A 14,175-nucleotide genomic window follows, 5' to 3' on the forward strand; every position below is an offset into this window, starting at 1 on the left:
AACCATTGACAGACCTAGTACTAGCAAGCATCACTTACAATTAGAAGTTTTTATGGTTCGATATAGGTTGATTTTCCTGTCAAAGAAAGTCAAACCAATTATGTCAGTTTTTGAATGTTAGAATTAAAACAAACAAATTAAATTGGTTTTTCACCCCTTCAAGTTTTGTTGATTTTTTCCTCGGGGTTTTTATTAGTTTTTTAGAAATATGATAATGCACTTCAAAACACATATTGGATTGATTAAATTTCAGCATAATACTACCAAATCAGTTACTCTTTAAGAAAAAAAAAAAGTATATATGTAATCAAGTTATATAGGTAGCTTCCTCCAAATATTATACCCATTGTCCAAGAATTTTCCATTTTCAATGAATATAATAAATTTTGCTACAATGAACTTTTTTTAATGTAAAAATTAAATATTTAATTGTGATATAGTAAAATATCTTGACGTTAATTAAATTAAACAATGATGAATAATTAAAGAATTAAAAGACAAACAAGAAATAGATTCTTTGAAAAAATGAAAATTACAATCAAACCAGAAAGTAAGGAATTGAATTACTATAAAGGCATGTATGCGTGTGTCTGTGTTTTAAATAGATATATTTATAGGGAAAACCACACAAAATACCCCTTAAAATGTAAAATATTTATCCGTCCCATGCTCCCTCTAAACTAATAACCCTTCCTTCATGATATCATTACAATCTATTATATCATGATGGTATCATGGAGGACTAAGAGAAGATTGAAGTGGACTTACGTGATACCATCTCAATATGTTTTATATACCACGATGGTATTACAGAGGACTTAGGAGTGCCTCATTAAAGGACTGAAGCAGTCTTTTATGATACCATTACAATATATGTATATAAGATGATGGTATCATAATTTTTTTTTCCGAAAAAAGTGCGTCTTTTGAATAAATGAACATGATACCATCTGAGTATATTTATATACCATGTTGGTATCATAATTTTAGGGGCATTTCTAATTAATAGTTTGAGGGCATGATAGTAAGGGGATAAGGGCAAGTCTTTCCCCATTAGCCGATATGGTTCGATCTTTTCGGTTATTTTTGTAAAACCAAAATCATACCAAACTTTGTCGGTTTTTAAATTAAAAATCAAAAACCATACCAAACAAAAAATTTGGTGATCTTTTCTCCGATTTAACTCGATTCACTTGATTGGAGTTTCCAATTTTCCGTAAACACCCCCACTTATACAACTCATAAGAATAATGATTTGGATATTAAAAAACTAGTGTCAGATAATGAAAGGCGTGAGGATTTCTCGTAAGTGGCGTTCACCACCGTTAAAGAAAACGGTAATTTGGGGAACAGTATTTTATAGTAAAAAAACATTAAAAAATATCAAAAAAGAATTATTTGATTCCCTTGACAAAATCAACGTAGTACCCAAACGACACCGTTCGATAGTTTCTTTCCCTTCCTCAGTTCTTTTACCAATGGCAAATTGCCCGCAGAAAAACACGAAAACAAAAAAAGAAGAAGAAATTTAAAAAAAGTACAAATCTGAAGAAAAATCTAAGCAAACAAATCCAAAACAAAGCATCTCATTACATTGTTATTCACAACAAAAAGCTCATAGCTTTGGCTTTTTTTTCTATACACGTACATATGTTAATGCATGTGTTTGGAAACTACAAAGATGAATAAAACTAGGAGGAATATGGGAAAGAACACATGAAACTGAGCTACCCCTCAATGTTCTTTCCTTTTTAAATCCATTTTTGAGCACAAATATGGCTGATGATTTTTGTTTTTTCACCAAGGTTTGTTTTTTTGCAACCCAGTTCTTGATTTTTGTTTCTTTTGCTTTTTTTGGATTTTCCATTAGGTGTAATTAGTGGTTTCTTGATTTGGGTCTTAGAGATTTGTTAATTATTTGCTTAAAGTTTAAGCCTTTTTGTTGTTATTAATATTCAAGGGGAACAAACCAGCTTCTCTTTATTCTTGTGTTTTCTTAGGCTTAAAATTTGTTTTAAGCTCAGTTTTGTATAATGAGAATCTGGATTCATCTGCATCACAGATATTTGTTAATTTTTTGCTTAAAGTTTAAGCCCTTTTGCTGTTATTAGCATTGCAAATCAGTTTTTCTCTTTATATTGTGAATTTATTTAGGCTATTTAGGCTTAAAGTTTGTTTTAAGCTCAGCTTTGTATAATGAGAATGTGGGATTCTTCTATATCATTGGAATTTGTTAATTATTTGCTTAAAGTTTAAGCCTTTTTATTGTTATGAACATTCTTGTGTAGTTCTTTTGGCTTAAAATTTGTTTAAGCTCAGATTTGAATGAGAATCTGGGGTTATTCTATATCATAGGAATTTGCTAATTATTTGCTTAAAGTTTAAGCCTTTTTGTTGTTATTAGCATTCAAGTGGAGCAAACCAGTTTTTCTCTTTATTATTGTGAATTTATTTAGGCTTAAAATTTGTTTTAAGCTCAGGTTTGTACAGTGAGAATCTGGGATTCTTCTGCATCACAGATTTTTTTTAAAATTATTTGCTTAAAGTTTAAGCCTTTTTGTTGTTCTTTAGCATTCAAGGGGAGCAAACCAGCTTTTCTCTTTAAAATTTGTTATAAGCTCAGTTTTTTGTACAATGAGAATCTGGGATTCTTCTCCATCATAGAAATTTGCTTTTTAGTTGCTTAAAGTTTTAGGCTTTTTAATAGCTGTAGCATTCTATGGGAGTAAGCTCAAGCTTCTGTTTTTATTCCTTGTATCTTTCTTTAGTTATTATTGTAAAATAAGTATACTAATGATGGTATATTGGATTATTCCGTATGGGAACAAAGGCTTTTATTTTCAACTAGTTCAAATAATTCCCAATTCTTTGTTAAATATTTGCTTAAAGTTTAAGTCTTTTTGTTGAATGTCATGAAAAAAAAAAAAGTCTTTTTGTTGTTATGAGCATTCAAATGGAGCAAACCAGTTGTTCTCTTTATTATTGTGAATATATTTAAGCTTAAAATTTGTTTTAAGCTCAGCTTTGTACAATGAGAATCTAGGATTTTTCTGCATCATAGAAATTTGTTTTTTAGTTACTTAAAGTTTTAGGCCTTTTAATTGTAGTTAGCATTCAATGTGAGTAAGCCCAAGCTTCTCTTTTTATACGTTGTATCTTACTTTCGTTATCATTGTACAATAAGTACAGTAATGATGGTAAATTGGATTATTTGGTATGAGAACAAAGGCCTTTAGTTTGAACTAATTCAAATAATTCCCAATTCTTTGTTTGCGCACTATCCATACCCCCCAAAAAAAAAAACCCCAAATCATCTACTTTTGTAAAAGAATGTAACATAGTTATGGATTATCTAGGTTATGAAGTGCCTTGAGATAATTTAGATTGTAGAGTTTACTTTGATTGAATGACCCCTTGAAGTGCTCTTTGATCTAAGATTGTTTTAAATTCATATTCTTATGAGGAGATCCTATTAGAATTTAGAACTATCGATTATCAAGGAAAAAGAACTTAGAGATGAGCATAAGTGGACTGTATACTGAGGGTTGATGTAGCTTAGTGCAACTAGTTTGGGATCGAGGCGTACTTGATTGATAACTATTTTTGAGCAACTTATTTTATCAAGTTAAAGAAGACTTAAGTCATTAGCAGTTTATCTTCTGATTCCATTCAGGACTCGTTCATCATAAAGCCACCAAAGACATCTCCGATGATGCTGAGAATGGTTGTCTTTATCTTTGCAATGGTATGTGGAGTTTATATATGTTCAATCGGCCTGAAACAAATTGGTGTGAGTTCTAGTGGACGGTTATTAAGTATTCATGTGGTTGAAAAGCCATGTGAGGCAACTGATATTGAACCTTCAGAAAAACCATATGTGCACTTTCCCAAGCCAAAGACTTTTAGCCGGTGAGACATCTATTATTCTGTTTTTATGTTTTGGGTTTCTTTTTGTGGATTATTACTGAATTGTTGTCTTCTATATATTTAGGGCTGAATGTGCTTGCAATCCTGTAAGGTATTTTGCAATATTATCGACACAGAGATCTGGTAGTGGCTGGTTTGAGACATTGTTAAACAGTCATATGAATATAAGTTCTAACGGGGAGATTTTTTCTGTTAAAGTCCGGAAAAGTAATGTGTCAACAATTTTGGAAACTCTGGACAAACTTTATAACCTAGACTTTTTGACGAGTGCTTCCAAGAATGAATGTACAGCTGCAGTTGGACTCAAGTGGATGCTTAATCAGGTAAGCGCTTATTGAAAATTGTGATATAAATTCTATGAGAATGTTAAAGAGTACTTCTTAATCATGCTGATCTTCCTAATTAACGTCCTGTTAGTTTGTACTCAGTGATTGTGTGTTTTCCAGGGTTATACTTGATTTTTCAAATATTCGAGCTTGTATCACTTGTTTGATGTTGAGATATTTTTCTAGTAATTTTGTTGTGATGGGTATTTATCTAGCAATTTCCTTTGTCTAAGTTGAACTTGTTTATTCATATGCTTAGACTGGGGATTATTAATGGATAGGTTGATGCTTAAAACAAGGGAAGGCTGTAGATGTACTTGCACAGTGGAACATCCTTCCCGGTTTTGTCAGCTTTGGTTTGAAGTGCGCTTATATATGCTTTCTCCGTTGTGTGTTGTTTTAAAGTGAAACATGCCAGGAGAACTAAAATTGAGAATCCAGTCATATGCTGATTAGTTTATATAGCGGCCAACTAGTTCGGGATTGAGGCATAGTTGTTTGTGTGTATATTTCATATCCGGACTTACTCTTGGGACAAGCAGAATTGTTTAGGTGCCGTTTGGCCATAAAAATTATTCACTTTTTTCCGGAATTTTTTTTCACTTTTTTCCGGAATCAGCGTTTGGCCATGAAAATTCCGAATACAACTTGAAGTTGTATTCTGGAATACCAAAAACTCAAAAAACTTATTTTCAAAAAAGTTTCACTTTGTTACAACTACATTTCACCAAAAACTATAATTTCAAAAACTATGGCCAAACACAACTCCAACTCCAACTCCAAAATTCCAAAAAAAAAAGTGAATTTTTTTTTGGTGTTTATGGCCAAACGGCACCTTAGTTATTGAAAGTTGCTTATCTCTTGACTGATGAATAAACCCATCACTATCTTAGATTCTTAGCGAACGGATATTGGGTGATTAATGAAAATTTTTGCTTACTGATCATAAAAGATATCGTATAGAGTTTATGGGGAAGCTAGTGCTTGAACAATGAGTAAGATGGGTCTAAAAGAATCATTAGCTTTGTGTTATCTTGAAGTAAAATTTTCTTGACATATGATTAGTAGAAAATAGTAAATGGTTGGCTCCTTACTCTACCCACCTTACCCTGGCCCCCAACCTTTGTGTGATTGGTGAGGATGGTCTTTAAAACTATAATTACTTTGCTAACGGAGTGTTGGCTTCACCAGTCCTTTACTGCTGCAGAAGATCTAAAATTAGATTGGAAACGTTCTTTGGAAAAACTCTGCTTTCTTCTTTTGCATTCTTTTTGACCGTCTTGAATTTGACGAAACAATTACTTTAAGAATGCTTTGGATGCAAGAGCATTTAAACAAAAAAATGGCATACATGATATGTCCACCCTGTGTAAGAATGAAATGATGTGAATTCTGAAATCAAATAGCCCTTGATAAGTACTTTCTTTTCATGGTTATGGAGAATGCTGTTCATTGCAGTTCCATTTGAATGTCATTACAGGGTCTGATGCAGCATCATGAGCAAATTGTTGAATATTTTAAAACAAGAGGAGTTTCTGTTATTTTCCTCTTCAGAAGAAATCTATTGCGCAGAATGGTTTCGATGCTAGCAAATTCCTATGATCAGAATGCCAAGCTGTTAAATGGAACCCACAAGTCTCATACGCATTCTCCCAAGGAGGTCAATCTTGCATTCTATCTCCCTGTTATATTGCTTTATGTCTCTATGGTGTCTTAAGAAATATTTATCATTCAGGCTGAGATACTTGCAAGTTACAAGCCCACGATTAACACAACTTTGCTGATCCCCAACCTGAAGCAAGTAGACGACATGGCTATAAAAGCTGTGGGATACTTCAATAGCACTCGACATACTATATTGTACTACGAGGACATAATAAAGAATCAAACAGTAAGAGTTCGCATATTCTACCATGCTTACTTTGTTCATTTTGTTCATTGTGCTTACTTTTCTAATTTGCCATTTTCCTCACAGATACTAAACGATGTTCAAGATTTCCTGAAAGTTCCTAGAAGGGACCTTCATAGTCGTCAAGTGAAGATACACAAGGGACCATTGTCTTCACAAGTTGAAAATTGGGTTGATGTTGAAAAGACTCTCAAGGGAACGCCGTATGAAAGCTTCCTACATGCAGATTACAAAATATAGATTTGCAGTCGTCGTGTACAGATGTAGCTTGTGTTGTTCAACTCAATTCTTTCATTGTTTACTGTTAGGAGAAGCTCTACCACTTGATCTTAGCCAAAAGGCCGAGAAAGGTATACTTGTTAGCAGATTTTGGTAGCTGCAGATTGTCTTCTAGTTCTGCCATACCAGATAATGAGTGTTGTCTTGATTTTAACATTAAGTAGAAATTTACTTGAAATTTATTTGCTTTTCGACAAGTTAGGAACTTGTAACCGATATGATTAAAAATATTTGCTAATTTGGTTATCAATATTTCTTCCCTTTCTCCTTTCAGAAAGGCAGGAGTAATTAAGTGTTGCCTTTGCAAATTTCCTGTGTAGATAATTGCACATAAGGTATAGTCTTGGATGATTCTTCTTAATGTCAAAGTTACTAGCAAAAGGGTAAGTACTTTACGCACTCTCTGTTTATGCCAACAAGTAATTTAACTTAAAGAGCTACAAATTTAAGTGAGAAGACATATCACTTATCCATGATTAAAGGCCAAACCCATCAATAGACACATGTGGTCGTCCGGTTATTTCACTTGAACACATCAACTAAACCTTATTTTATTTAGACACCTGAGGTAGGGTCCGGCTGTGTCATTAAGACACTTTTCGCTGATTTGGTAACTTGCGTGATTTCTACACCAAACTAGCACGTGAAGAGCCCAAAAAACAGTTTTTTTCTTCTTCTTTTTTTAATTCTTTTTATTTCCTTCTTCTTCTTTATTCTTTTTCTCTTTCTTCTCCATTTAACAAACCTTCCACTATTAACAAATCTTCCACCATTGCTATCTTGTTCACCGGAAAAAATCAAGGTTGCCACCACCTTCTCTCTCCCCAAGCGTTTACGTGACAAGTAAGATGATTTTTCTTTGGATAAATCTATTTAATAAACAAAAGAAAAATAAAATTCACAACAAGATTAAAAAAAAAAAAAAAAAAAAAACTTGCCATTAATGGAGTCTTTAGAAAGCTTGAATGTTTAAAATGGGTTAATTAATTTGATGAAAATTTTGAGAAATTAATGTTGGATTGTCTTTGGGTCTTCATGGGGAATCTTTAGCTGTAGTTATAACAAATTTGGAGGAGTTTCTCTTGAAAATTTGGATTAAAATCGTGATTGTAACAAAAACAATATGAAGATGGTGAAGAACACCAAGAACAACTATTCATTTCAGAATTTCAATGTGTCCTTTCTTTCTTTTTGTTTTTGTTAATAATGTGTTCTTTTTTTATTGGGTGTAAATCAAGTTTTTCTTTTCTTTTTGAGAGTATTACTTTTAATTTGTTATTAAATATTTTAAAATAGTGTTTTTTAATTAAAAAAGACACATGTCCTCTTTTTATTCGTCATTTGCCACGTCGGTTGATCGAGGCGAGTGTATTGCACACCTTTGTAAATTTGGTCGATTCAACGAAAAATATCGAAATGGCACGGTTCATTGAATTCGGACCTAAGCGTTGGATTCTACCAACCTTATCTCAAGTGTAACTGAAATGAAACAAGGTTTAGTTGAGATGTTCAAATTCTAATAAATGAGTGAAAGAAAGATGTTGAAATGACCGAATTCATCGACCATAGGTGTTTATCGATGGGTTTGACTATGATTAAATGATAAGGTTTGACAAGGTTGATCGAAGGCGGTGAATCACTAAACTATATTTTTTATTTTCATTGCGAAAATATTTTTGGCCACACTATCTTGAGGTGTTCATCCGCTCTCTCAAATTAAATATTTTTATCCCATTCTAATACATGTTTTGTAAAAAACATTTTTTTCTTATTACGTTTTTACAAGGTTAAAATTATTTTTTATGTATATATAGTAGACGTTGAACCCCAAAACTACTTTCTTAAGCACTTCTTGATTCGTATGTTTATTTTTTTATATTTTGAACGTCTTTGTAAGATTCTGATCAAATTGAAATCCCGCTCCTAAATACAAATCACTAAATAACAAAGCTGGGGAAAGGATAATGGACTAGGAAAAGTAGGAGGACAGCACAACAAAATGTTTAAGCATTCATTGAATTCACATGATGTTAGTTTAGTATCTAAGCGTTGGATTCTACCAACCTTATCTCCTCTTCATAAAAAAAAAGAGTGATTTTTTTTTTTTTTGGGTTGGAAGAAAAAATATTCTTCTTCAATGAAGGCTGATAACTGATAAGTCATTCCATTAAATCATAATATCATATTCAGATCCACTATCTGAATACTTTCACGGGAACCTCCTCAATCCTATTATCCAATCAATAGTTGAAATGGAAAGACCAAACGTGTAAGAGAAATATATTATATGCAAAATGTTTAGTACTATGGAATGGAACGGTTGAGCACTTCATACTTAATCCCATCCTTTATGCTGGTGAGTAATTAGTGTAAAAGGACGAAGAACAAAAATTTCAAATTCAATTGCTTATCCATTTACTAATAATATAATCAAGAAAGATTCCGTCCCAACTTGCCCAATTGGCCTAGCAAATGATCCCTTACCCCACAAAATTACCAGGACAAATCATATTTTGTTGGCATATTATTTTAATAATATAGTTTTATCACTTTAGCCCTTTTACCAATTAGAAAGGACCTTTCAGCTCCTAAAACAAAAGTCATCCCAAATTAAAGCACAAGTTGTCGACTAAAAGTTGACACCAATCCGTAGGTTTAAAAGAAAATGTGTCGGAGGGCAAGGATTTAACTAATACACGTGTAAACATAACGAATATAAGCTCAAATAATCAAATTCTATTCACCTCAATCTATGCCATAAAAATTAGGCAACAAATTGATAGCAAAAAGCAGGTGACTTTTCATACATTAAAATGGACCGACGACCAGCCTGTGCTAGACATTACTCATGCTGGCCATGTTAGAAGATGCACGGAACCTCGTTTGAGTTGACCAGCCGCCTTCAAATAAGGTTAGTTTTTTTTTTTTTTTTTTCCTCTTGAAATTTATTAATAAATTAATTTGAATGCGACTTTTAAGTTGGCTTGAAAAAAATCCATTTTTAAAACTTTTTTCGCAAATTTTAATATAGGAACTTTTTTAATAAATTTCATGTATAAATAATAATGCTTAAAATAAGAAGATAAAAAAAGCGTCTGTTGAAAAAAAGACTTCATCCGCAATATTATGTTGGTTTGGTTCACTTTTATTTATTTTGTGTATGGGAGGAGGGAAAGGGATAATGAGGCAGGGAGTTGAAGCCCAGCATATTTATGTGTTATTAATAATTAATAATAAAGGAATTGTATGTAGCAATTAATAATGAAAGATGCATATTTGTCCTTAACTAGTTTAATGCTAACATATATACATATATTTAATAACCATACAATTCTGCATAAAATTGATAGAAGAAACAACCGGAACTGTTTTCACTGTATATTCAATAATACCATAGGAATATATATAGCTATACAACTGTAGGGTTAAAGTCTTATTCTAGGAAGGAGTATATATTGTAATAACTATACAATCAAAGTCCTATTCTGGGAAGGAATATATATTGTAATAACTACACAATCAGTAATTAAGTAATTAAGTCCTGTTCTAGACAAAAGTATATTTTGTGATCAATTATAATATTGACTAACATCCCCCCTCAAATTGATGTACCTATTTGGATTTTTGAAAGTAGTTGTGTCTTGAATATTTACTTTAAGTGATCACACAGTAGCAATTTGGACATAAGATAGTGATGTCGTGCGCGTGTCATCGCCTTTGTAAATAAATCGGCAAGCTGATCGTGAGAAGAAATGTGTTGTAGAGTGATGAGCCGATCAACGACCAATTTCCGAATGTTGTGGCAGTCCACCTGTATATGCTTTGTGTTTTCATGTTGCATCGGGTTTGTGGCTATTTCAATCGTACTAGTGTTATCAACATGTAACACCGTAGGAGTTGTAAAAGCAACACGAACTCAGATAATAGACGTTGTAGCCAAACAATTTTCAAACTTGTTGCCAAATTGATAGCCAGGTGACTTTTCATACATTAAAATGGACCCTCACATTAAGATGACTTAGACGTACGAGATTGTTTCTTACATTTCCAGGATATCAAGGATGTGCCAAGAAACATGCACCAACCAGTAATAGAGCGTCGAGAATCTGGACAACCAGCCCAATCTGCATCGGTATAACTTTCAAGACGTAGAGGAGAATCAAAACGGAAGTGAACACCTCGACTCATATATTTTGTAGAACCCCGAACATCAGAGATAGTGACACAAAGTAATGTCAGTGTAGTGTGCCGACACGATGAGATTAGCCGCAAACGGCTTAGAAGTTGTCTTTAGCATACGAGATATACGCCTTGTTGTCATAGTGAGATAACTAATGATCCCACCAACTGCCGATACAATGTTGGATCACTGAATGGTTCTCCATATGCCTCCTTATACTTCGTATTAATCTCCATTGGGGTGTATACAACCTTGTCATTCGTAAGACCAACTGTCGCAACAAGATCACTAGCATATTTTTGTTGTGTAAGCATGATCCCAGTAGACAAGTATAAAACCTCAAGCCCAAGAAAGTATGTCAGTCGTCCCAAGTCCTTCATCTTAAATGAGGTATGCAAGAATTCGTTCAACTTATTAATACTCTCTCGATCATTTCTTGTGATAATGATATCATCAACATAAATGAGAAGTATTGTGATTACCTGTCGGAGAAGTACGAAGAAACAAGGAATGATCTGAAGAACTCTGAGAGAAGCCCGCAATTTGAATCGTGCACCAAAATTTATCAAACCAAGCTCGGGGAGCATGTTTTAAGCCGTACAGAGATTTTTAAAGATGAAAAACTGCATTTGGTCTTGGCAGAACACATCTAGGTGGTGGTTTCATAAACACAACTTCTTGCAGGTCACCGTGGAGAAAGGCATTTTTCACATCCATCTGATGTAAGGTCCGACCTTTTATCGAAGCCAGATCCAATAATGTTTGTAACGTTGTCATCTTAGCAACAGGTGCAAAAATCTCCTCATAATCCAACCCATACTCCTGTTTGTACCCTTGAGCAACCAATCGAGCTTTGTAGCGATTAATTGTACCATCCGCCTTAAGTTTAATGGAATACACCCACTTACTTCCAATGAGAACTCCATCTGCTGGTTTATCAACGAAGTCCCAAGTAATTCTCATTTAATGCGCGAACCTCTAGCGACATTGCCTCTTTCCAACAGGTTTGTGTAGAAGCCTGTAAGTAATATATAAGTATGTCAACAAAATGTAATGTGGTATGCAATTGTAGGACTTACCAAATTTCCCAGGACAGTAACCAAGCCGTTTAGGAGCATGACGGTTTGTCCTTCCAGATCGGTGTGGGGAAGTAACCGAATAGGATCAACCCTCTTTTGAAGTTGAGGACGAGGATAAGGATGAAGAGTCGATACTGGAAGGAAAGGAGAGCCAAGGATCATTGTTATCATAGTTCACGGCCTATTTCCGGAGGGTCAAGAGGATGATCAATAGTTACCACATCATCATCAAACTTGTACAGGAAAGAAACAGATTCCGAATCATGCTTTTTAGAATCGTGTTTGTAAGAAGACTGATCCTAAAAAAAAGCATGTCTAGATACTCGGATTTGACGACGAAAGGCATCATAACATAGATACCCCTTTTGCGTGTCACTGTAGCCAACAAAAATACATTGTGCTGCCTTTGCCGAAAGCTTCTGCTGTTCATGTGCTGGAAAATGGACAAAGCAAACACAACCAAAAACTCGCAAGTGAGAATAATCAGGCTTTCTCTGAAATAATTTGAAGTACGGAGTCTTATTGCCAATGATTGGGGAAGTTTGTCTATTGATCAAATAGACAGAAGTATGTATTCAGACGTACCTAAAAGAGCCAATGTAGTTTCCAAATCATGTCGATTTTTCCTTTCTACGATGCCATTTTGTTCTGGAGTATGAGGACAAGTGCATTGGGCTATAATTCCTTTGTTTTTGAAAAACTCAACAATATTAGTCTTAATGTACTCTCCCCCGGAATCAGAACGAATTTTTTTTTATAGTTTTATGAAATTCTGTATGAACATACTCAACAAATTTCATAATAAGAGCCGGGACCTCAGATTTTTTCGAATAAAAAACACCATGTGTATCTAGATACATGATCAATAAATAAAACAAAGTACTTATATCTCATCCTCGACAAAATAGGAGAAGGACCCCAAACATCGCTATGCACTAAATCAAACGGATCTTCATAGGTAGATGAACTGGGTGGAAAAGGGAGCTTATGACTTTTCAAACCGGCACAATTAGAACATGACAGAGGGAGACTGGAATGGATGTCATGTGCTCTTGGAAGACATGATTTAAGCATGTGCTGAAGCCAAAAGGAATGAGGATGACCCATCCTATTATGCCAAAGAGTGAGCAATTTATTCAAGCGAGTAACATCTCAGCAGAAACTGAAAGAAAACAATGATGCAAGTGGCGATGAACTGACTCTAGTAGAAACATTCTGCCAACTTTACGCCCCGTGGCCATGATCATCTGGGTTTTCAGATTCTGAACAACACAACCGTTAGGTGAGAGTTTCACAACACAATTTTGATTAACTATTTGACCAACTGAAACAAGATTAGCCTTCAAATTCGGTACATAACCAATACCCGACGCGGGCAATGTGTGCCATTTTCTGTATGAATAAAATGCTTAGAAACGTCATCAGATAATGAAGAAAATTCAGACAAATCTCCCGTCATATGACTGGAAGCAGCTAAATCTAGATGCCAAGTAGATTTAATAGAATTAATTATACCTGAAGAGGATGTCGAGAGTGCACTTGAGATGGCAGCGGGTAGGGCAGTTGCTATAGAATCCCAAATTAGTCTTTCGAGATCGCGGTCAACAGAGAAGGAACCAGATGGTGTAGTGACGTCTTCCTGATATGCTTGGTGAGTAGATCGCCAGCGGTTTGGACGATGACGACAGTCTGAAATATGATGGCCAGCAATCTTACTGTAAGCACCATACTTTTTCTTCTTGGGACAATTGGATGCTATGTGACAGAAGTCGTGGCATTCATAGCACTGGGGACTTCGCTTAGTAATTCGTATCGAAGCAACAACATCTGATTTTTCTGCAAGTAATGCAACAGCAGGTAATGGCGTGGACTCCATGGCAGCCTGAGTTCTAAGCCTGGTCTCTTCACATAAGATGGCTACCAACACAATGTCTACAGCAGGCGTGACTTCTCTTGTTCAACAAATTGCCACGAATCGACCAGAATTCGGGCCTAAGTTTCATTAGGAACTGCACCATCCTTGTCTTATCCTCTTCTTTCAGGACTTCCTTAACCGCTGCCGTAGACATATTCTGCCCAGAAAATTGATCCTATTCTGACCAGAGTGATGGCAAGCCAGCATAAAAAGAGCGAACATTCTTGTCCCCTTGCGTATACTCGACAATGTTTCGTTCCACTTCAAATTCTCGCGCGCTCTGTTGATAGACTGTACGGAGGTGGAGCCACATCTCAGAAGCACGAATAAATGGTCTAAGTCTCATAGCAATGTTAGCATGTACAGAATTCAGCATCCAAGCGATTACCTTTGCATTATTTAATTTTCAGAGATCCAACTCTTTTGGATCTGTTGGCTGACGAGTAGAACCATCTAACAACCCAAAAAGACCCTTACCTTGAACAAAGACTCCAAAGTGGAATTTCCATAGAGCAAAATTGGAACCGTCCAATTTTGTGTAGAGCAAATCGTGCGAGGAT

At 34.7% G+C, this 14,175-nt stretch overlaps 1 protein-coding gene across 2 annotated transcripts; it reads left to right on the forward strand.

Moving 5' to 3' along the window:
- Positions 1 to 1,427: 1,427 nt before the first annotated feature.
- Positions 1,428 to 6,743, forward strand: LOC132049990 (uncharacterized). Of its 2 annotated transcripts, XM_059440986.1 has the most exons (6): positions 1,433 to 1,805; positions 3,674 to 3,909; positions 3,992 to 4,250; positions 5,734 to 5,913; positions 5,989 to 6,144; positions 6,229 to 6,743. In XM_059440986.1, the coding sequence occupies exons 1-6, from the start codon at positions 1,776 to 1,778 to the stop codon at positions 6,400 to 6,402; spliced, it is 1,035 nt and encodes a 344-aa protein (XP_059296969.1). In that variant the 5' UTR covers positions 1,433 to 1,775; the 3' UTR covers positions 6,403 to 6,743. The 2 variants fall into 2 exon arrangements, with proteins under 2 accessions (XP_059296968.1, XP_059296969.1); XM_059440985.1 differs by having other exon boundaries at positions 1,428 to 1,805; positions 5,989 to 6,743.
- The last annotated feature ends 7,432 nt before the right edge of the window (positions 6,744 to 14,175 follow it).

Source organism: Lycium ferocissimum, chromosome 3, assembly GCF_029784015.1.
Source record: "Lycium ferocissimum isolate CSIRO_LF1 chromosome 3, AGI_CSIRO_Lferr_CH_V1, whole genome shotgun sequence".
In the NCBI taxonomy this organism is placed as follows: Eukaryota; Viridiplantae; Streptophyta; class Magnoliopsida; order Solanales; family Solanaceae; genus Lycium; species Lycium ferocissimum.

What these genes read in the sequence shown, in the direction of transcription:
- LOC132049990 (XM_059440985.1), top strand. Translation starts at nt 1,776, where the DNA reads ATGGCTGATGATTTTTGTTTTTTCACCAAG. An exon ending in ATTTTTGTTTTTTCACCAAG is followed by an intron (nt 1,806 to 3,673) that starts GTTTGTTTTTTT and finishes GATTCCATTCAG; the next exon opens with GACTCGTTCATCATAAAGCC. An exon ending in TCAAGTGGATGCTTAATCAG is followed by an intron (nt 4,251 to 5,733) that starts GTAAGCGCTTAT and finishes ATGTCATTACAG; the next exon opens with GGTCTGATGCAGCATCATGA.